The following is a 21,568-nucleotide window of genomic DNA, read 5'->3' as shown; positions in this document are numbered from 1 at the left end:
TTTCATTTCATTTCCAATAGGGATGAAAGAGTCCTGACTGCTTTCTACAAATCTGTTGTTAGACGAATGTTAGAATACTGTGGGTCCTAGAATACTGTGGGTCCTGTTCTTAAAATCTGTCTTAGATGAAGAAACTGGAGATGGTTCAGAAAAGATTCAACAGACAGATTTCTGCAGTTAAATATTTTACAAGAAAAGATTACAACACATCACTATTCTATAGGGTATAGATTATTGTGATACTTAAATATCTCAGGAATGATACCCTTGTTTCAATACTGGGCATCACTTTTACAAAACACAATGTCATCACGAAGAACAAAAGCTTATTTATGGCCATTTCTCTGTCAAAAACTTCAACTCAGAGTTCATTCTTTTATCATCAGGCTGGAAGATTATAACATGACCTGTTCATTAATATTAGGGAAGCTGAGAATCTAAAATATTTAAGATGGTTCTTCGACATGTGGTTTGACTCTAGGGTTTACAATCCTTATTTAAACAGTTGCAAAAGGCTTAAATTGGGCTCTGAGTATGTAGTTTCTTAACAGTGAAGTTTGAACATTAATTAGTAAGACTTCTGTGGCTTCAGGTGCTAGCATCTGATTCATCATTGCAAGCACACTGATGCTTCATTTGGAAAAAAAAGAAATACCTCCTAGATGAGAATTTGAGGAAATGTTTCTGTTCGTTCAGTTAATGCAACCATCAAAGTTTATAATGAATGCAAAGATCTGGAAAGTGAAAGGTGTAAAAACTGTGTTAGCTGTCACACTTTTTAAAGTCCTATAAAGTATTTCACCATTATGGGATGCCAGTATCCACCCTTCATGTAGTATAACTTTTTCAGAAAATAGGACGGTAGAGAAGTCTTGAATTGGGACGAAGGGACAAATGCATGGGAATTGTAGGGTAATTGTTGAGAAATCATAGCTGAATATCACATCGTCCCTTTATTGTGTGTGTGTGTGTGTGTGTGTGTGTGTGTGTGTGTGTGTGTGTGTGTGTGTGTGTGTGTGTGTGTGTGTGTGTGCGTGTGTGAGAGAAACAGAGATATGCAACTGATTGATACCTTACCTAGGATTACTTTCTCTCTCTTGTGTTCATTCACTACCAAGACTATTTTCCATCTTCTATGCATTGCATAAATGGATAAAATAATCATCATAGAATGAATGAATGAAGGAATGAATGAATGAATGAATGTCATACTGCATTGACATGTTATGAACAGAGTTATATGTTTATCCATGCTTAATAGCTACATTTGTGAAATGGGCAGCTTATTCTTCCAGTTATAATGCTTAAAGTTTGTTTTGCAAAGGTTTCATAATGCATAATTAAGGCTTTTCTTGCAGGCAAACAAAATGAACGTTCCATTGTGGAAGCCCTCTCTTCTTCACATAGGTCATTACAACAGATTTCTAATTGTAGTGATAACTGGCATGATCTTATAGCCTATACTTTCCCATTCTGTTTCTTTTTTCTTCCTAAAGGAGGCAAGTATGCTTATTGTGAGGACTATAAGCTAAGACAAAGATTTATGAAGTGTATTCTATCTACCATTTGCACTGTAGACTTTTGTAAAATAAGCAGTGATTCTCCCTCACTAGGTCATGCTGTAGAAACCTTTAAATACAGTTACAGACACTTTATTAATTGGTTAATTCACTGTCTTTGATAAAATGACAAATAAGTAGTATTCCACTGAGAGGAGTATGACGCAGGACGCTACTAGTAGTAACTAGTCTGTTTCATGTAAGTGACAGTCATTGTTCTGATATATTAGTAGTGTAGAGTATAATATGGAGGATTATGACTGAATCAGCAATTACGATCACATTGTTAACGTGTTTGATAAATGGATTCAAAAGATTTGTGTTGAGAATGAATCTCAGAAGAATTTCTTGAATTCATTTCAAGAACACATTAATAGAGTCATGATGAAAGACACATCCATAATTCCTTGTAATACATAGGAAACTGTAGCTGCCTCAATGTTAAAAAAGTGTAGGAACACCATGTGCCTAACAGCTTTAAAAGCTGGCACATACTTTTCAGTGCCACACAAATGTTGTCCATATAGAAAAGTACGTCTTATTAACCAAAGCTTTAAAAGCTCCTACCCTTTGCTCTGACACACTTTTGTTATGTGTATAACAGTGCAAAATATCAAAGTTGGTTATAGCTTTCAAATGCCGTTTTGTGGTACTGCTGTCTGTGTGGTAGCTTGAGCCTTGCTAATAACAAAGTACATGTATACGAACCTCTCAAGCATATTAAAACTAGATTTGTATATGAACCTTACCTATTACATTTTTTTTATTTCAGAGCATAATTATATGCTGCATATACTATGTAAAATATGCTGCTTACTTATAATCACATAGGTACAGTATCAGTGTATATATTCCAATAGGACTAATACCATATACTTCAACTCACAGTGTCTATAGAAAAGTTCAACATAAGAGGCAAAAAGTATATGGCTTTATAGTGCCACTGCACCAGCTTTCCAACATCAAGCAATACAAAGCTCTGATTGAAGAGGAGGTGTGTAAGACATGTAGTTTTGAACAACTAATGCTTACCAAGTAAACCATGCTTTGTGGTACTGCTCCAATATGAAATAATGAGACAGTGACATGTTTGCGTATGATACCTGAGACTTGGATATCAGCAGATTTGTTCTGGTATAGCCTCAGACATTGCCATAAAAATATAGGAATGTTATTACAACTTTAATTGCTTCTAGCTTTATATGTTTAAGGCTCTTGATGAGCATGGTTCCTTTAATAGCCTTTATACTTGAAAATGCCACCGTCAGTATGACTACAGAAGCATTAGAATACAGAGAACACAGTAACAATTAAAAAAAAATTCCAAAACACAGAAAATGTAGAATTTCATAGTTAAAAAGAGCAATTCAGCCAACTTGAACCAACCATTTTCATTACTTTCTTGCAACTAATTTTCATTTTCACTGAAGAATGTTCATAAGCTGTGCCTTAGCTACCTTTCCTTTCTTCTTTATGCCTTAAGTTTACAAAACCTTTATTTGTAAACATTAGTTATTCTTCTAGAAAATAATATAAAGTATACATCCCTCTTTATGTGAAAAAATGTTTTTTTTATCTTCATGTTCCCCTTACAGTTGATTTTCCAGCTGTATACCATTTCACTTCTTTAGAGCACATTTTTTTTTCTTTCTGAAGAAATATTTATAATGTATATGTGATTGGTCATATACATTGGACTATACATATAGGCTTATTTCCTTTTAACCACTCTGATAGACTTTCTGATGTAGGCCCTGTTGTACTTCATTTAATCTTTTTAGATACATTTCCTCCTTGCTGCTGGTGAACTTCGTTTAGTAATACATATATAGACAGAATCAGCAATATGTTCTGATCCAAGTTTTCAGTTTGCTCAATGTTCACTTTGTTATTTATAGCTCATAGTATAGGCTTTCTGCCTGGAATGTCATATATTATTAGCGTTCTTAGTTTTATGTCTGCAAGTTTAATGATTACAAAATATTAATTTTTACTATGGCCATCATTTGGATGTAGAAATCTCTGTACATTTGATTGTTTGAAACTATATTAAAGATTTCAACTAATACCTTTAGCAAACCACCTAGAATATTATCTACATACATGCTTGAAAAAAAATATCTAAGAAAGTAAGTTTTATAAATATAAGTAACATGTTAATTTTTAAGTAGTGAACAGCCTATTTTTCAAATAAATGATCTTTCCCTCCTACACAGAGAACTACGGTAGTTTAGATTCCCAGCAGTAAATCCGTGCAGCCATTGCTCACAGAGGCACCACGTTCAACAGGAGAAAATTCTTCAGAAAAGCTGCAGAATTTTAACATTCTTCTTGTATAATATCATTATGGCTAAGGAAGGAGTGGAGAAAGCAGAAGAGACAGAACAGATGATAGAGAAAAATGGAGGAAAAGAACAGGAAAATGGCTTGGGGGCTGATACCAAAGAGATGAGAGCTGTGGTTCTTTCTGGCTTTGGTGGTCTGAACAAGCTAAGGGTGAACAAGAAACCTATGCCCGAACCTCAGGAAGGAGAAATTAAAATCAGAGTCAAAGCATGGTAAAGTATATATTCCTATTTTGTTCCTAATACAGCTATTTGATATTTTTAAGAATTAAAGGCATACTGAATAGTCAGAGTCTGTTTGCATATGCTCTATACACAAATACTTAATGAGGGAGTTGCAGTGTGGATAAAAATTATACTGTGTATTTGTAACGCAGAGTTATATACTTTCCTAAGATATGTCTTTATCAATAATGTGACAAATTGTACATCCTGAGCCTTGTAATAACTAGTGCTGCTTGTTCATAGTAATTGAAGGCTGCTACTTAGGAATTTTGAGATACTGGCCTCTGTTAGCTTCACTAATTGCATCTGGCTCAGGCAGGTGCTATAGGTTGGGGGAGGGGTAAACATAGTACTTTATAATGATTTTTTTAACTAGATCAAGTGCTTCTACTACCAGAGTAATTTGTTAGCAAAAACAGTTGTACTCCCAAGTCTCATTTCCTGTTATTGCTTTCCCTTTAGATACTTGGTGCTTTTGTTATTAGCAGATGAGCAACAGATTTACAAGACATTAGTGGGCTTTGGCATGCTATGTGACAGAAATTCAGATGCACTCAGTACTGAGGATAAACTGGTATTATGTAGATCCTATATTTTACAAATGATGTGTTAGTTGAAAAGATGTTCCTTCAGTTTGTATATGTTATTATTTAATGTTAAACATTCATGTATTGAAAAAAAAACATATGTGCACAGACAACCCCCCCACAGTAAACAAACAAGAACTGCCTATATTAGAGGAGGGCGTATTCTGTCCAGATCAATGACTTGTGAATGGAGGGGTGGCATCACAGTGTCCATTCCTCTGTACAGATGCAATTCTAATAAAAGTACTAGGCCAAATCTGTGGCATAATTCCTTGCCCATATTTACTGAAAAACACCTGTTTGCTTACACATTTGAACAGCTGAACTTTCCATGTATATTTGAATATTTTTCTTCTGATTTCTTGTGTTTATAAATATTATCATTCATTAGTGATGAGTAATTCCATGCCTTTTCTAAGCTGTGATGGTTGCTTGACTTTATCAAATGGTATTACTCAGACCCAGAGACAAGCCATCATTTTTATAGTGCACCTCACTGGGGCAGACCTCCTGTATAACAAGCTAACACATGGGTGCTAAATTAGGAGAACATCACTGAATTAATTGCTGTTCTTCTAACATTGTACCTTTTAGTATTAGCAGTCAGTGTGTTTACATTACATTTTGAAGACTATTACCACTATTGATCCCTCTAGATGTACAACTGACATGTAAAATGTAAACTGATCTTCTTAGCAGAGTCTGAAACAACTTCTGGAAAATAAAAACTCCAGGATGGCTATGGGAGCAGAGTACGTGAAATTATATTAACACAGATTGTTTGTTCTGGGGAAATTGCTTTTATTAATTACAGTTATTCTTTACAGAGGTTGTGTGCACTTCCCAACAGATAGACTAAGACCCAGTTAAATGATAATACAGTAACTGGTTTATTTCTTATCTGCAGCAAGATAATATAGAAAAAAATATATATACATGTTTGTGCATGTAGTGATACTCTGAAAAACTGGAGAAGAACAGCTGATCAGGAAGTCACAAGTCAAAGGAATAAAATTATGATATTCATCACATACACAGTTTTAGACTTGATATAAAGCTGCAGATCTATGCTGTCTGCATATAGTCAGTATAAATACATTATTTTTGCCTCTCTAGTCCTTTATTTATAACTTAGCTTCCCTAAGTGATAAAAACATTTTGCATAAAAATAACTTTGTGTCTAATCACTTTTTTCTAGTTCTTGCAGATATTTCTGCTTTCATTAAAGGCCCCAGTAGCAAAACTGCTACAGTGAATATGTATTTTACTGTCTGTTGTTTGTCTTAAGGTTCAGAATCTCTCAGAACTATTCACCTCTCTGTGGACCCTGAAAAGGAAGGTGAATCCATTTACATTGATGTGCCTACTTGGGGTTTAAGGGCTTTGCTACCAATAAAAAAGTGACATTTGGTGTTTGAAAGAAAGTACTTACAAAGAGGATTAAGGAAAGCTATGAACTCCTAATGAGCTTTATCTTGTAGTCCTTGGCTGGGGGCCCTCAGTTTCTACATGCCTATTGTACAACTTCAAGCAAGTCACTTAAACAGTCAGTTTTTCCATGTTGACCCTAGCATAGCACCTGCCTGAGCTAGATGTAATTAGTGAAACTAATAGAGGCCAGTATTAACGTACTTTAACATATAAATAATAATAATTAATGAAAAAGTGTTTCCTTCAGCAAGGCTACTTTGCACAGTTGTTTCTAGTAGCAATTTTGCACAGTGTTGCGTTCTCAGTTATTCCTACTCACCACAAAAGTTGTGATAAAACATGTCTGGGCAGCATGATTTATACTCTTAGTATGGATTCCCAAATTATGTGACTGTAGCAATACTGTGCTGAGGTGTGAGAACTATACACTTCATTTAAATACTATTTTCTTTTATTGAACATTTTAAGATTAAAAAAGATGCAACTAAAATACTACAGCATCAGCTAATTTAACTAGTGTCACATCATCAATATTTCTGAAAAGTATATATTGAAACGGTTACAGAATTAAACTTTAGAAAACATCAAATAATGAAATTATTAGCACAAAAACAGAGCATATTGAAGTACTTTTATATGCTGCGGTCAAAGCTTCTCCTCTCTCTGTCCTGCCATGTCAACTCTAGGTAAATGCTGGGCCTTTTGAAATCATGTGTGTACCACTATTTTGTTTTTTTTTTTTTCTTTTTACTGTTGCTGCATGAAGACACTGTGGCTTTTTGTTGTCCTTTGCCAGGCACTTAGTTATGTGGCTGGCATTGCAGATGTATAAAACATTCTCTAGATTTCCATTTACAGTGGTAGGCCAGGCAGTCATAACATAAAAACCTCTGTATTTTTCAGCCAGTTAATCCATAATCTGTCTTAAATACTATTTATAGTTCAAAGTGTTGCTATGAACTCTGGATGTAAAATTGTTATTATGAACTGGGACATAGTTAAAGTTTCTAGTCACTTGCTGCTTTAGGACAGTGACACAGCATGTTGTTTAGGGCCACAATATTAGCTTAGGGCCACAATATTAGCACACGTTTCTCTGTCTCCCTTTTATAAATCTTTTACATTTATTGTCACGTGTATGTAATTTTGGCGGATAGATTTTCTGAAAATAGAAATGTAACATAATGTTGCATATACATAATTTCAGCTGATGAATTTTCTGAAAAGTGGAATGTCGAGTACACTGTGTGGAAATAGCTGCTGTTCTTTTTGAAACAATGAAGTGTTTATTTCATTTATCCATTGGAAGTTTATTCAAGGAGCATTTGTATCTGTCTAAAAGTAGAATAAAACTAACCTACTTTTGTGCCCTTGAACTATCTGCTGAGTGAAGTCAGAACAGTTTTCTTTCTGCCTGTCTGTTGCCAGTGATAGTTTGGTGATCATGCTTCTAATTACCTAAAACATTAGGCAGTCATGATATGTGAACAGTTTTCTTTCTGCCTGTCTGTTGCCAGTGATAGTTTGGTGATCATGCTTCTAATTACCTAAAACATTAGGCAGTCATGATATGTGAACAGTTTTCTTTCTGCCTGTCTGTTGCCAGTGATAGTTTGGTGATCATGCTTCTAATTACCTAAAATATTAGGCAGTCATGATATGTGAACAGTTTTCTTTCTGCCTGTCTGTTGCCAGTGATAGTTTGGTGATCATGCTTCTAATTACCTAAAACATTAGGCAGTCATGATATGTGTTAGAGAAGTGAACAGTAGACATCAAATAATAAAAGCAGTGTCAGTAGAAAATGAGCAAGCACGGACAATCTTTGTATGTTTTAGGCAAATCTCCGCATCCCTTGTGTGCCCTGCCACTCCAAGCCTAGGTAAAGGTTACCGTTATCACTTTTCTTTTAACAGCTATTGCATGAAGGCATTACAGTATTTGGGGTCCTCTGTCAGAAGGTTTTTTATGTGATGGATAAACATGTACAACACTCTATGGCTTTCATTTACAGTGGAAGGCCAGCAGTAATATGAGAAGGGTTGTATTTTTCAACCAGGTGATCGATGACCCATGCTGAATTAATTAAAAAATGTCTTGTATAAAACATAGCATGCTTCAAATGCATTTATATTTCCTTTCCATGAAGTGTAGAATTGTCATTACTTGGTTTAAAATTTCATTGTGAGCTGCGTCATATTTAAACTTCCAAGTCACTTGCTTCTTAAGCAGAATGACACAGCATACCGCTTCTAGACAGAACATGAGCATATTCTTTTTTCTTCGTTTTTAAACATAAACGTTTACATGATTAGTCTTGCACGTAAATCATTTTGGTTGATAGTCTCTCTGACAGGAGTAGTATAACATGTTGTTGCATTTAAGTACTTTGGCTAATAAATACATTTTCTGAAGAGTTGAATGTTGCATACACTGTGTAGAATTAACTGCTATTCAGGATACAATGAATTGTTTATTTCATCTGAACATCAGACGTTTATTTAAGGAGAATTTGTATCTGTCTGAAAGGAGAATAAAAAAAAGTCACTTTGGTTTCCTTGAAATATTGAGCTGCTGAGGTGCAATTACATCAGTTTTCTATATATTTGTTGCCCTTTGCAGTTTAAGCAACGGTAATCACCTTTCCATCCATCCATCCACCCACAACCCCTTTTTTCCCAGTTTTGCAGGTCAGGTCGTCACTTCAACAATGATAATCAGCAACAGTCAGTGTTTACATTGTAAGGGTGGCTAGCCCTGCCGTGGTGTCTGCGACTCCCTAAAGCATAATCTGTGTGATTCAGATTTGTCTCTGTGGCATTTATAATTTATTTTCCATCTCATGTGAAGATGCCACTGTTCAGATTACACTTTTTTTAGCAGTTTCATATGTGACACTTCTATAATTATGTTGACTTTCTGCCACTGATGGTTGAGACTTCTATTTGTAGAATAGAGTGTCTGCTTTGTAACCCAAGGGGTCCTGATTTATTTATATTCTTGTTTATTTTTTCAGGTAGGTAAACTGTACCAGTAGGGCTGCCTTTTCATCCAGAACTTAGTAGGTTGAACTTAGTAAATACAGAAAGCAGTAACTGGTATTACGTTGCAGTTATATACACATTTATAAGAGTTGCTCAATACTCTTCTACAGCAAATTGTTGATAACAGATTGATCACTGACCCATCGGACTAGTAACATGCTATACTATAGAGATATGTTGTTGAAAAAATGCACAGGTAAGTGGTCTTGCCATAGATGTTTAAGGTCATTTTCAAATAATGTGAGTGAGTATGACTTTAACTCATTTTGAAGTGATTGCAGGTCCTAGAACTGAGAATGCTATGGAAGACTGCAGCAGTGAGTATTGTAAAATGGGATGTTAATGGAGTTTGCTTTTGGCATACTAGATTTGAATGTTCTTGAGTAAAACTTTTTTTTTCAGTTCAGACTTAGTTTGATTTGATTTATGGTCACTTCTGATCTCTGATTACTGCCTCTATTGACTATGCATGCTTTTCTGAGTCTTCTCTGGTAACAGCATTTTTCTTTTAATTTCCAAGAAACACACTGGTTGTTTTTCCATCTGTATCTGATTGTATATTATATATAAAGTAATGACAATTCTGGAGTTCATGAAAAGGAAATATAAATGCAAGCATTAGGTGTTTTTCCCTGCATGCTCTGAGAAGGATTTCAAACATTAAAAAAAACACTGAATATTAAAACACAAAACTTCAGTATAAATCTGATTGCATATTAAAAACAAGCAGCCTTGTATATACAATTGAAGAAAACACCTAAAATATTGCATTTATCTCTATACCTCCTTACTTATATATACTAACTCCATGGTTGTAGAGCTTTCACATAGGGAGAATCAGCTCTATATTCAAAACTCCTTCCTGCACTGTATTAAATCAATCCTTTGTCAATCAAAAGTGACACTGGACTTCTTTACTGGCTAAATGCGTATTCACCATTATGTCATACACGTCTGTCTAGAATGCATTTACTGACTTGGGTCATGGCTGAGATGAGTATAAAATGGACACATTCACTTGGTTAAATAAATTAGGTTAAAATTGCTTACTTTATTTCCTGTTCTGTATTATCTATTGCAGCTATTATAAATGCAGGAATATCACATGAATGGCTGGGAGAACAGAGTTTTTAGTCCAATAAAATAGTTTATGAACAAGTAGAATTTCCAACAATCAAAATTTCTTTGGACTACTATCAACCATGAAATTCGTTATCCTTTATTTCCATTACATGTGATTGATTTGTGTTGATTGTCTTGAAAGGTAATCATATAGTGTTCAGTCTTTAGGTGCGGAAAAAGATGAAACAAAAGTACGCTGCCGAATATAGTCACTTAGAAAATATATTTTTGTTTTTATTTCTACATTCCTGACTGATTAAAGTTAAAGTGTTCTAACCTGCAATTTATTTTTATTTTGCTTGCTGTTAAGTGAATTGGAGAACAAGGACCCTTATGAAGTCATCACGTTACTTGATAATAAAAGAAACAGGATATATATATATATATATATATATATATATATATATATATATATAATATATGTATAGAAGAGAGAGAGAGAGAGTAATACCTTGTTTTATGCATTTATTGATTTGTTAACTGAGTGTACTGCTCCAGGAACCATTTTTAGTCATGACCTTAGCACAAGGACAAATAGAGTACTGATACATTCAGAATATAGTAGAAGTGTACAGAATCATTCGGGAAGTTTATAATCTAAATTAGTAAGCTTAAAGCCAACATTTATAGTTAGGAACAAGGGAACAAAAATATTGTTGCATTGTATACAATAGCTTTAGAGTTACACTGTATACAAAGGAACCGGGAACCTTTTGATTTGCAAACAAGCATGTCGCATTCAAATGTACAAGTAAAGATGCAGTATGTGAGCAGGCATTACCTGCATTTCCCAGCACACCCCGAGAAAGACTTCAAACTTATATATATCCTTGGGTACAAACCTAGAATAGCATATGAGTATACTGTCAGTAATCACATCTCGTTTAATCAATATGTCATTATTTCATCCCAAAGCATCTAAAAAACAAGCCCCACAGCCCTAAACTAGTGCGCAAGTATGTGTGTGTGTGTGTGTGTGTGTGTGTGTGTGTGTGTGTGTGTGTGTGTGTGTGTGTGTGTGTGTGTGTGTAAAACTAACTCCAAGATGGCACAAAATTGGAGAAGAGAGAGAAAGTGATAATAGCACAACACTCACCTTTTCCTTTTCAGAGTCAAACCACCATTAAAAGATTCCAGTGACCTTTAAGTGCTGATGTTCTGAGCCTTTGTCAACTGTTCTTTGACAAAAGTAGGATTTCCATAGCATTTACACAAAGCTTCATAATTAAGCAGATTATTTTCCCCCTGCTCAAGTATTCAGACCCTTAAGTGCCAGGAACAGATAAGAAAACATGGAGTCTCAATTCATGTTTATCATTTAAATCAAAGAGCCAACACACTATAATCACCTCACAGGTTTAAAGGAAAAAAGTAAATAAATAAAATAAACAGCTCTGTCTTTCTCCATTTTGTAGCTCAACAAATGCTCTTACAAAAGTAAAGATATTTTTAAGGTAGAAATACAAAATAATAGTAACTGTAAAAGTTGTTTGCATCCCATAGAAGTACCTGAAGACCACCTTGTTGTCAATATCTATATGGACAAATATGTCCGTATCATACGGGAATTAAGCCACTCAAATAAAAGTGTCTAAAAGTAACCCAGACTTTATGTCCGTAACATACGGGAGTTAAGCCACTCAAATGAAGGTGTCTAAAAGTAACCCAAACTTTATGTCCGTAACATATGGGAATTAAGCCACTCAAATGAAGGTGTCTAAAAGTAACCCAAACTTCATGTCCGTAACATATGGGAATTAAGCCACTCGAATGAAAGTGTCTAAAAGTAACCCAAACTTTTGAATGCAGTGACATGTAAATACACAGTATGTGCAGAAAAAAATAGCATAACTGGCCACACAGAAGCTATGTGTATCATCAGCTACTATATTTTGTAATCATAATTCCTATGTCAGTGAACAATTCTATGATTAGCAAACTGAAGATCAACCACACAAATTCATTTTAAAAATAGATGGATTGTTGTGACTCTTTTCTTCATTTAAGCGTAATATAAAATGACCTATTTTTCACACTCGTGTATATCCCTCATGTGATAGTATTGGGAAATGTCAAGCATTTCAGGAACTGAGTTCTTCTGCCTGTGGCACAGTGCTTTGTAGCACCACTGCATGATCCTAATTTCCTCATGCTCACATTTCTTCTGTATTATTGCAGTCATTATAAAGATGTTTTAATATGCATAACGTAGCTCCCAAGAATTTGATTTGGCCAAGGCATCAGGATTAAAATGGCAGATCAACACAGTGTTCTGGTATCCTGATTTGCATGCTGATAATCTTGATTCTATGCTTACTGCCTCACAGGCTGATGGCTGAAGATTGACAGTAGAGGTGGCGGGATGTTAATGGAAGTTTTCCCCTACATTTGGAAAGAAATTGTCATCTTCAGCTCCCCTTCCTGATGCGGCATATCATAAGTTTACAGGTTTTCTAGTAAAACATACCAGTATCAGAACTGTCAGTGTATTATTGTATTTGTGTAGGTTTTGGCCTTATAATTTCATACAAAGTCACAACAGTGACAATTGTTTTATAGTGATCAGGTATCATAAGGTGAAAATACTGTAATAACAAGAAAGAAGATTCTAGACAGAGGGAAGGAGATGAGTGACTTTATATGCTTAGGATAATATTTAGGTAAAGGCAGGGAGGCAGATTTTTGTTATGTATTATTTCAGGTCTGTAGCACCAAATTCATCTTTCCATATTTTTTTATGTTATGTCTTTTTCGATCATGAACTCAAGCCTGGATTTGAAATGGCCTTGCAAAGCAGATACTTATTTTAAAAGCTTTCTCTTGGACAGATAATAAAGGTCAGATAGGAAAGTCTTTCTCACCTGCCCTCCCATAAACGGTATCTCACAAGGATGAATCCTATCCCCACTATTATATTCTGTGTTTAACACTTCCCAGCTGACTTGCATCCTCCTGTATGTTGTTGACATGATCATCTGCAAGCCAGTGTCTGCCATGCTACAGTCAAGAAATAACTGGAGAAGGATCTCAGCTTGTTAACCTTGATATCACAGCAGCTTCCATTTATTATTATTTATATTATTATTTATTTCCAGTTTGATAACCGGGGAAGTCCACTGGGCCCGAAAGCCCGTTTTCAGTGGAGGCCCGGGGAGAAAAGCTCCACTATAATACATTACACACAAAAAAACAGCAGAAAAGATCTAAACTAATACTTACACACAAAAACACACTCTGTTCTAATAGCATAATACTTTAACAATTTCCAAACAAGAATGAGGTGCAATGGGCACTATACATAGGAAAAAGATATATTAGTGCAAGTGTGATGTTAGTAAGTAGGAAAGGAAAGCAAATTATAGATAGAGTTTGAATGCAAGAGCATGGATGCATGGGAGAAAAAGAAGAAGCAAAGAAATTAAAGGAGAGGTGTTAGAAGAGGATAGAAAAAGAACAGAAAACTAATGTTCAAATTGTGGTTGAGTCCAGGGGACCACCTAGAGAAAAAGGCAAAAGAGTTAAGGTGAGAGTGAGCATAGCACTTGAAGGAAGGTAAAGGGTTTAATCAGGGAGGAAGGAGGAGATAATGAAGAAGAGAGGGAGCTAGGGAGAGAGTCAGAAGAAGGGGAACCAGGGGGGGTGGGATGGAACTAGGATAACTTGAGATCTAGGTAGGAAGTATACAATTACATTTCCAATTTTGGAAGAGGTGAGAATGAAGAAGAGATTTAAAGTGTTCATAGCTTGTAGTGGCTCTTAGAAGGGAAGGAAGTGAGTTCCATTTTTTTGCTGTAGTATAGGAAAGTAGGAGCTGGCCAGGGGTCGTTTGGGTTTGTAAACTGAAATAAGATTTTGGTGGCTAGATCTTAGGGGCCTTGGAGGATTGTATATGGTGAAGGTATTAGATAATGCTGGGCAAGCAGTAGGTTTAAAGATTAGTTTGTGTGCAGTAGTAAGTTGGAGGAAATTGAGTTGATTAGGGAGTTCTAACCATTGGAGACTACGGAGGCAGATGCAGTGGTGTGTAGAATGTGTGGAGTTAGTAGCGAATTTGGCAATTTTATAGTAGCAGCTTTGAGTTTTGGAGATAGAAGAGGAGAGATTGGATAGAAGAGGAGCACCATACAGTAGAGAAGGGAGAAGGAAGGTAGTGGTGAGAGTTTGTCTTGAAGATGGAGTAAGAAAGTTTGCATTTCTATAAAGCATACCGAGCTTCTGATGAGTTTTCTTTATGTTTAGTTGAATATGATTGTTAAATTTCAGGTGTTCATCAATGGTTACTCCGAGTAATTTAGCACTACTAACAACTTCTATTGAGGACTGGGAGAGGCTGGAAATTATGAAGGATGACTTATCAGGAGTCAGAGCTTTTGAGGGGGAGAAGAGAATGATGTGGGATTTTTTGCATTGAGGGAGAGATGATTTTGAAGCATCCAATTTTCTATGGTTGTGAAGGCCAATTGGGTTTTGGCTTGGAGCTCGGGAAGGTTGGGCGCAGAGCAGATAATAGTGGAGTCATCTGCGTATTGGACTATTTGAGCAAGAGGAATAGAAGAGTGGAGATCATTGATAAAAATGTTAAAGAGCAGAGGCCCGAGAATAGAACCCTGAGGGACTCCGGTAGGGGTAGGTAGGAATTTTGAGGTACCAGTATTCCATTTCACAGCTTGGGATCTATCAAAGAGATAACTTCTGAACCAAGAAAGGGAGTTGTGGGAGAGGTTGAGGTTAGAGAGGTGGTTGAGAAGGAGAGTGTGGGATATAGTGTCGAAGGCCTTAGAAAGGTCAAGAAGAACAGTGGAGACAATTTTTCCAGAGTCACGGGCTTGGTTGACAATTTCTAGGAAGGAATGAAGAGCGGTTATGGTACTGTGGCCAGGCCGAAACCCATGTTGTGTAGGAGTGAGGAGATGGTTATCGAGAAGGTAGGGCATGAGTTGCCGGTGTATGCATTTTTCAAGAATTTTCGAAATTGGAGAAAGAATTGCTATTGGGCGGAAGTTAGAGATGGTGTTATTTTTGCCTCCTTTATGGAGGGGCAGAATGTGGGCAGCTCTCCAAAGTTTGGGAACATAAGATTCTTGGATGGATCTATTGATGAGAATGCTGATAGGTATGGCGATGCCATTTGCTGCGAGCTTGAGAAAGTGTGATGGAATGTTGTCAGGGGCATTGGAGCATGGTTTGAGTTTGAGAAGAAGTTGTTTGATGCTGGTGGTAGACACAGGATGTAGAATGAAAGTGGGAGGAGGGTTATGAGAGTTGGAGTGAGGGATGGGTGCAGAAGGATGCCTTGGGTTAGGGGTAGGGGTGGAAGAGGAGAAGGATTTAGTCAGTTCAGCTATTGAGCCAGTAAAAAATGAGTTAAAGAGAGTTGCTATTTCAGTGTCAGTCTTATTATTGTCTGGACAGGGATTGGATTTTGTACCTGGGTGTAAGAGTGAATGGATGGAATTCCAGAATTTTTTGGGATTATTTGTGAGGGAGGACTGAAGTTTGCCGTAGTAAGATTTCTTATCTTTTATAATAAGTTTTTTAGCAAGATTACGGAGTTGCTTAAATTGCAGTAAAGAGGCTGAGTTTTATTTTGTTGTATAGTTTCCATGTTTTGTCCCTTTGTCGCATTAGAGTTTTAGTGTGTTTAGTTAGCCAAGGGGCAGAGTTGAACTTTATCCTTTTGTATGGGAGGGGCTTGGGAATCTAGGATTTTAAGGAAGGTAGTATTGAAGAGTTCTAGGCTTCATCTAGGGAAGAGTGTTTAGTGAATCCCAGTTTGTTAGTCGAAGGGTTTCTGAAAATACTGAAGGATTAAAATTAGTTAGGTTCTTGAGTAGGCATATTGTTGTTGGTGTGGGAGCTGTTGGGTTTTCGGTTAATAAAGGCTGGGAGATGATCACTTAATGAGTCTGGTAAGGTACCCGAGTTGGAGATATTGTTAGGGTGGCTGACTAGAATCCAGTCCAAGATGGACCCTGGAGGGTTGGTTTTGTTAGGTCTGGTAATGTTGTTTATTAGTTGAGTAAAATTATAAAGATTGATAGACTGAAGGGGAGTATTGTTATTAATATTATTCCAATCAATATTTACATCACCTAGAATGAAAGTTTCCTGTTTAATATTGTTTGAGGCCCAACAGAGAATATTCTCTAGGGTGGAGGAGTTGTCTCCAGGAGGGATATAGATGGTTATAATACAGATACTTTTGAAGTTGTTTATTTTGAGGATTCCTATGACTAGTTCTGCATTATTAAAGTTGGGAATGGTATTTTGGTATGGGGTAAGATTTAGCAGGCAGTTGTAGACTAAGGCTACACCACCACCTTTTGTTTTGGCGATCGGACCTGAGTGCTTGGTAGCCAGGTGGTAAAATTTCAGAGTTACTAGTTTGAGGTTTTAACCAGGTTTCTGTTACTGCTACAATGTCAGGTTCATTTATATTTAGCCAGGCATGAAAGTTTGTTATTTTGTTATTAATACTCTGGGTATTAATGGTAATAAATGTAAGGTATTTATTATTGTGCCTATTTGTGGGGGTAGTGGGAGAGAGAATGTTAGTTGGTGTTGGCCCAGGGTTAGGATGGACATCTCCTGCGAGAGCAAGACAAGAGGAGGAGTAGAGGAGTTGAAACCTAGAAATGCGGAGTGAAGTAAAAGGGAGATGTAATTTACATTTGAAAGTGGGAGATTTTTTGTAGAGTGTATGGTGTTTTAGTTTAAAGTAATGAAATGGGTTTGGATGAAGGAGGGAGGGGGATATAAAAGAAAAATGGAGGGATGAAGGATGTGGAAGGGAGATAGTGGATGATGAGTGGGGTGAAAAAGAGGTGGGTAGTGTTGTATTGGAATAAGAAGATGCATTATACAGAATGGTAAGAATGAAAAGACATGTAAATGGGGTGAGATAGTGTGAAAGAGTCATGGAGGAGTAGTGTAGGATAGATATTGGAAGATAGGGTAGTGGTAGGCTATGGAGTATAGAGATATAAGGAGGGGATATATGAGAAAGAGCAGTTGGGAAAGGGGAGTGAGAGGGGGAGGGGCGGATTAAAGAGAAATCTGTAGGAGGGGGAGGAGCAGAGTGATGGGATAGGCAGAGTGGTATAGGGGAGGGGCTAGGAGGGGACTATAAATGTAGATGCTTCCATAAAACAAACATCCTGAAAAAAGTAACAAAATCAACAATATTTTTTGAATGACACAAAGCTCTCCAATGTCCTCCACGTGTTGGAAAATTCTGCAACCACTGAAACCACATCACACTTCCAGTACATTGGGCAAGTAAGATTCCAATCTGTTTCATAGTTTCATAGTTTAGTACTAGGCTATTTGCCTTGGGGCATTTGTAAGCCTAGCCATAGTGATGTGGCTTTCGCCACCCCATAAAATGGTACAAAATGCACAGAATAGATTTAGAATACTGTGCCTCTGTCTAGTAGTGACACAGTGAAGGTCCCCTTATATAATAGAATTAGTTTACTATGCCCCTGTCTAGTAGTGACACAGATGTGACCCCTGGGGTAAACTTACGATCTCCCATCCACTCATCAAGATTTCTCTTGAAGAGAGTCAGTGAGGGGCTCTGCCTAACATGAACTGGGATCCTGTTCCAGAGCATGGGAAGCCTCTGGGTTATGAATCTATCCCTATAGCATGTCCTATTCATACTTGTGCCGAGGTTTAAGTCTTTAGCTCTCGTGGTTCTGATGGATTTGGATTTTTTGAGGTGGAGCATGTCCATCAGTTCCTGATTGGACATGGCCTTGTACGTCAGGCAGAGATCACCTCTGAGCCGGCGGTATGCTACAGAATAGAGTTGGAGTTTCTTTAGTCTGGCAGAATAAGACATATGTTGGAAAGCCTTGATCCTCTTGGTGAGGTACTTTAGTGGTCTCTCCAGCTGTTGCAAATGCCAGGTGAGGTACATACCAAATGGGGCATTGTACTCAATCATGGGTCTGATGAGGGAGGAGTATAGGGGTACAATGACATCCTTGGATCTGGATGTGAATCCCTTCATGATAAGGTGTGCAAGGTAGAATGTTTTTCTAACCACTTTGGCAACGTGGGTGTCAAATGCGAGGTCGCTGTCGACTTGGGTCCCTAGGTCTCTGATTACTTTTTCCGTACTCAGTGGGTTGCTGTCTATGTGATAATTTGTGGGTACTTTGTTTTTCCCAAAGGGATGACTATACATTTTTTACATTTAGTCTAAGGCCATGACTCCGGCACCAGTTGTCCGTTTCTGTGAGGCCTTTATGTAGGATGTATGTGTCCGCTGGTGTATCGACTATGGCGCCTAGTTTGCAGTCATCTGCGAACTTTGTCAGCCACAACCCTCCCATGTTTGCTTTAACATCTGAGAAATAAATGCCGAACAAGAGGGGTCCCAGGACAGATCCCTGTGGGACACCATTTGTGACTGGCTTTGAGTCTGACATTGCTCCAGCGATTTTAACTTTATGGGTTCTGTCCTTTAGCCAGTTTGCAACCCATCTAGTGACATAAGGATTTACATTTAAGCTGTTGAGCTTATCTATGATGCCTGAGTGGGGTATTGTGTCGAAGGCCTTAGCCAAGTCCAGGTAGGCTGTATGGACTGCTTTGCCCTCATCAATGGCTCTAGTGACTGTTTTGAAAAAGTCAACCAGGTTCAAAAGGCAGGATCTGCCCTTTACAAAGCCGAACTGGGTGGGGTCAAGTGTCTGTAGGTCCCCAATGTCTCTGTTTATGAGTTCCATAATGATTCTTTCCATAGCTTTGCAGACCAGGCTGGTTAAGCTTATGGGGCGGTAGTTCCCAGGGTGTGTAGAGGTACCCCTTTGTGGAGTGGGACCACTGTTGCTGTACGCCAGTGTTCAGGTACATATCCTGTAGTAAGGCTAAGGTTAAATAGCATTTTTATGTGCGGGTTTAGCTCCTCTTGGAGTTCACGTAGCACGCAACCCGGGATACCGTCAGGTCCCATTGATGCTGTGTTTTTAGCTTTGCTGAGGGCTCTCACCTGGACATCTGAGATGACAGGGAGATAACAATGCGCTGGGATAAGTATTTCTACTTTTGGGGGTGAGGGAGGGGAGAAATTTGCACTGAACCTGTCAGCCAGAATGTTGGCAATATCTGTGAATTCAGTGTATTTTTTGTTGTTGTGAACTAACTCTGAGCATATCTGAGGGTTTCCAGGTTTCTAACATAGCTGAAGAAGGCTTTGTGATTATCTTTAGTGTCCTTAGCGATTTTTCTCTCAAAGTTGGCCTTGGATGTATTTATGAGAGAACGTAGTTTTCTGCTAGTGTTGATCAGAGATGTCTTCCCTTTATGGGATTTTGCTCTGTCGTGCAGTAGCTTCCTTCTTTTGTTATACAATTTGTTAATGGCTGAGGTCCACCAGACAGGACGCTTGCCTTTGGTGGAGAGGGACTTGGATTTATTTGGGATTGCATGATCCATGCATTCTTGGAGATGTCCATAGAAAGCATTTGTGAAGGATTCGGCATTGTGGGATGTGGTATCCACTAGCCCAGTGGGCTTAAAGGATACCATCTCAGTCTTAAGAAGAGTGAAGTCTGCTTTTGAGAAATTTTTCACTGTGGTGTTTTGTGCTGGGGGTGGAGGTGGGATATGTATATCCAGGGTGATTAGTTTGTGGTCAGATCTCACTAGTGAGGGGTATACCTCCGGTGTGGAGCATTTTGTCCCCATGTTTGTGATGATCAGGTCTAGTATATTATCTCCCCTAGTGGGAGAGGTGACTAGTTGTTCCAGTGCATTTGAATTTATGAATTCCAGGAACCTTTGGGCTAGGGTGTTAGGGCTAGAATAATGTACCCAATCTATGTTAGGGTAGTTGAAGTCTCCCAGTATGATGGTATTTTGTGATACATTCATATCCTCCAATGTCTTCAGGAAGGCTGAGTGGGTTTCCTGAGATTGGGAGGGTGGTCTGTAACATGCTACCAGTTGTATAGCAGTTTTGCCTATGGTTAGTTGCACCTGTATGGTCTCTGATGCTTCGTGTGTTGCTACTAACCTGGAGGTGTGGGTGTCCTTGATGAATATGGACACTCCCCCTCCCTTTGTGGTTTGGCCCGGGTTTTGGGGCCGAAAAGCATGATACGAGGTATAGCCTGGTAGCGCTGGGGTGCTCTCAGGAGCCTTGAACCAGGTTTCAGTTACTGCACAGACATCTATGTTCTCCATACTGAGGAGTGCATCGAGTGCCTGCATCTTGAGATTTAGACTTCTGGCATTGAGCAGCATTACCCTTAGTTTTTTTTCCATTTTTGTTATCTAAGGAGGTGGGTTTGTCTTTTGAGCCTTGCCTAAAAAAGGCACTATGGGGGTGGCAAGAGCCTTAGCCAGTATCCGGAAGCTCAGTGGTGACAGGTGCAAGCCGTCCCTTGCAAAGCAGCGTGGCTTGTCCAACATGTCATCCCAGGCAGACAGACATTGGATCCCCTTAGAATGACACCAGTACTTGAGCCAATTATTAAAGCTGATCATCTTGTCTTTGTATTGTGGCATCATTCTTGGTGAGGGCAAGATGCTGCTCAGGGTCAGGGTCATATCAGCCTGGGCTACATAATCAGAGAGCTCCTCTATGTCTCTTTTCATGTAGTCCAGGGAGGTATGTCTCAGGTCATTCACGCCAGCATGGACAATGACGGAGTCATACTTGTACTTAACCTGCAATTCCACATTATGTCAATTAAAGCCAAAATCAACTTGTTCTTCTGGGCGAAGAAGATATCGGGTTCCCTTTCTCCTATAGGGTGAATGGTAAATTGTAATGATGTTTTATTTGCCAAACTTAAATATGATCTTCGAATTATTACCAGTGCATTCAAGAAAGAAACAAGCTTTACTATAAACTGCAGCCCACAACTTCTGCATATTTATCAACTTTGGCTCCTCTCTTAGTGTCCTTGTTCATTTCTAGCAAAGTATGCATGGCTACCAATAAGAGAAAGATTAACCCACTAATTTCATCAGTAAGTTAGAAATGAATGCACTTAGAAATGCCCAATTCTCCACCAGTCAATATAATGACTACCAATAACCGATGATCACAGTCTCCCTAAATGCACCCTGTGACAGACTTCACACAACGGCCCATTGCTTTTTAGTAATGTTAGCAAATTTAAAAGAAAATTCATTTTTATACAAGGTGCATGTAAATGCTGTAGAACAAAGGCTGTGTTGTGACTTTAAGAAGCATTTCAAAGTGAGGGTATGTGCATATAAATAAAGAGCAAGTG

The 21,568-nt window shown here is 37.8% G+C and overlaps 1 protein-coding gene across 2 annotated transcripts in view; it reads left to right on the top strand.

The window, feature by feature from the left end:
• Positions 1–3,786: 3,786 nt before the first annotated feature.
• Positions 3,787–21,568, top strand: part of VAT1L (vesicle amine transport 1 like) — a 1,089,685-nt gene continuing 1,071,903 nt past the window's right edge. For both annotated transcript variants that reach the window (XM_044081809.1, XR_006366076.1), the window contains exon 1: positions 3,787–4,117. In XM_044081809.1, the coding sequence (XP_043937744.1) occupies positions 3,906–4,117 (212 nt within the window). In that variant the 5' untranslated portion in view covers positions 3,787–3,905. The remainder of the gene's footprint in view (positions 4,118–21,568) is intronic.

Source organism: Protopterus annectens, chromosome 8.part1 (assembly GCF_019279795.1).
Source record: "Protopterus annectens isolate FY-2018-M chromosome 8.part1, PAN1.0, whole genome shotgun sequence".
Lineage (NCBI taxonomy): Eukaryota > Metazoa > Chordata > Ceratodontiformes > Protopteridae > Protopterus > Protopterus annectens.
This window is presented reverse-complemented; position numbering and strand designations above follow the sequence as displayed.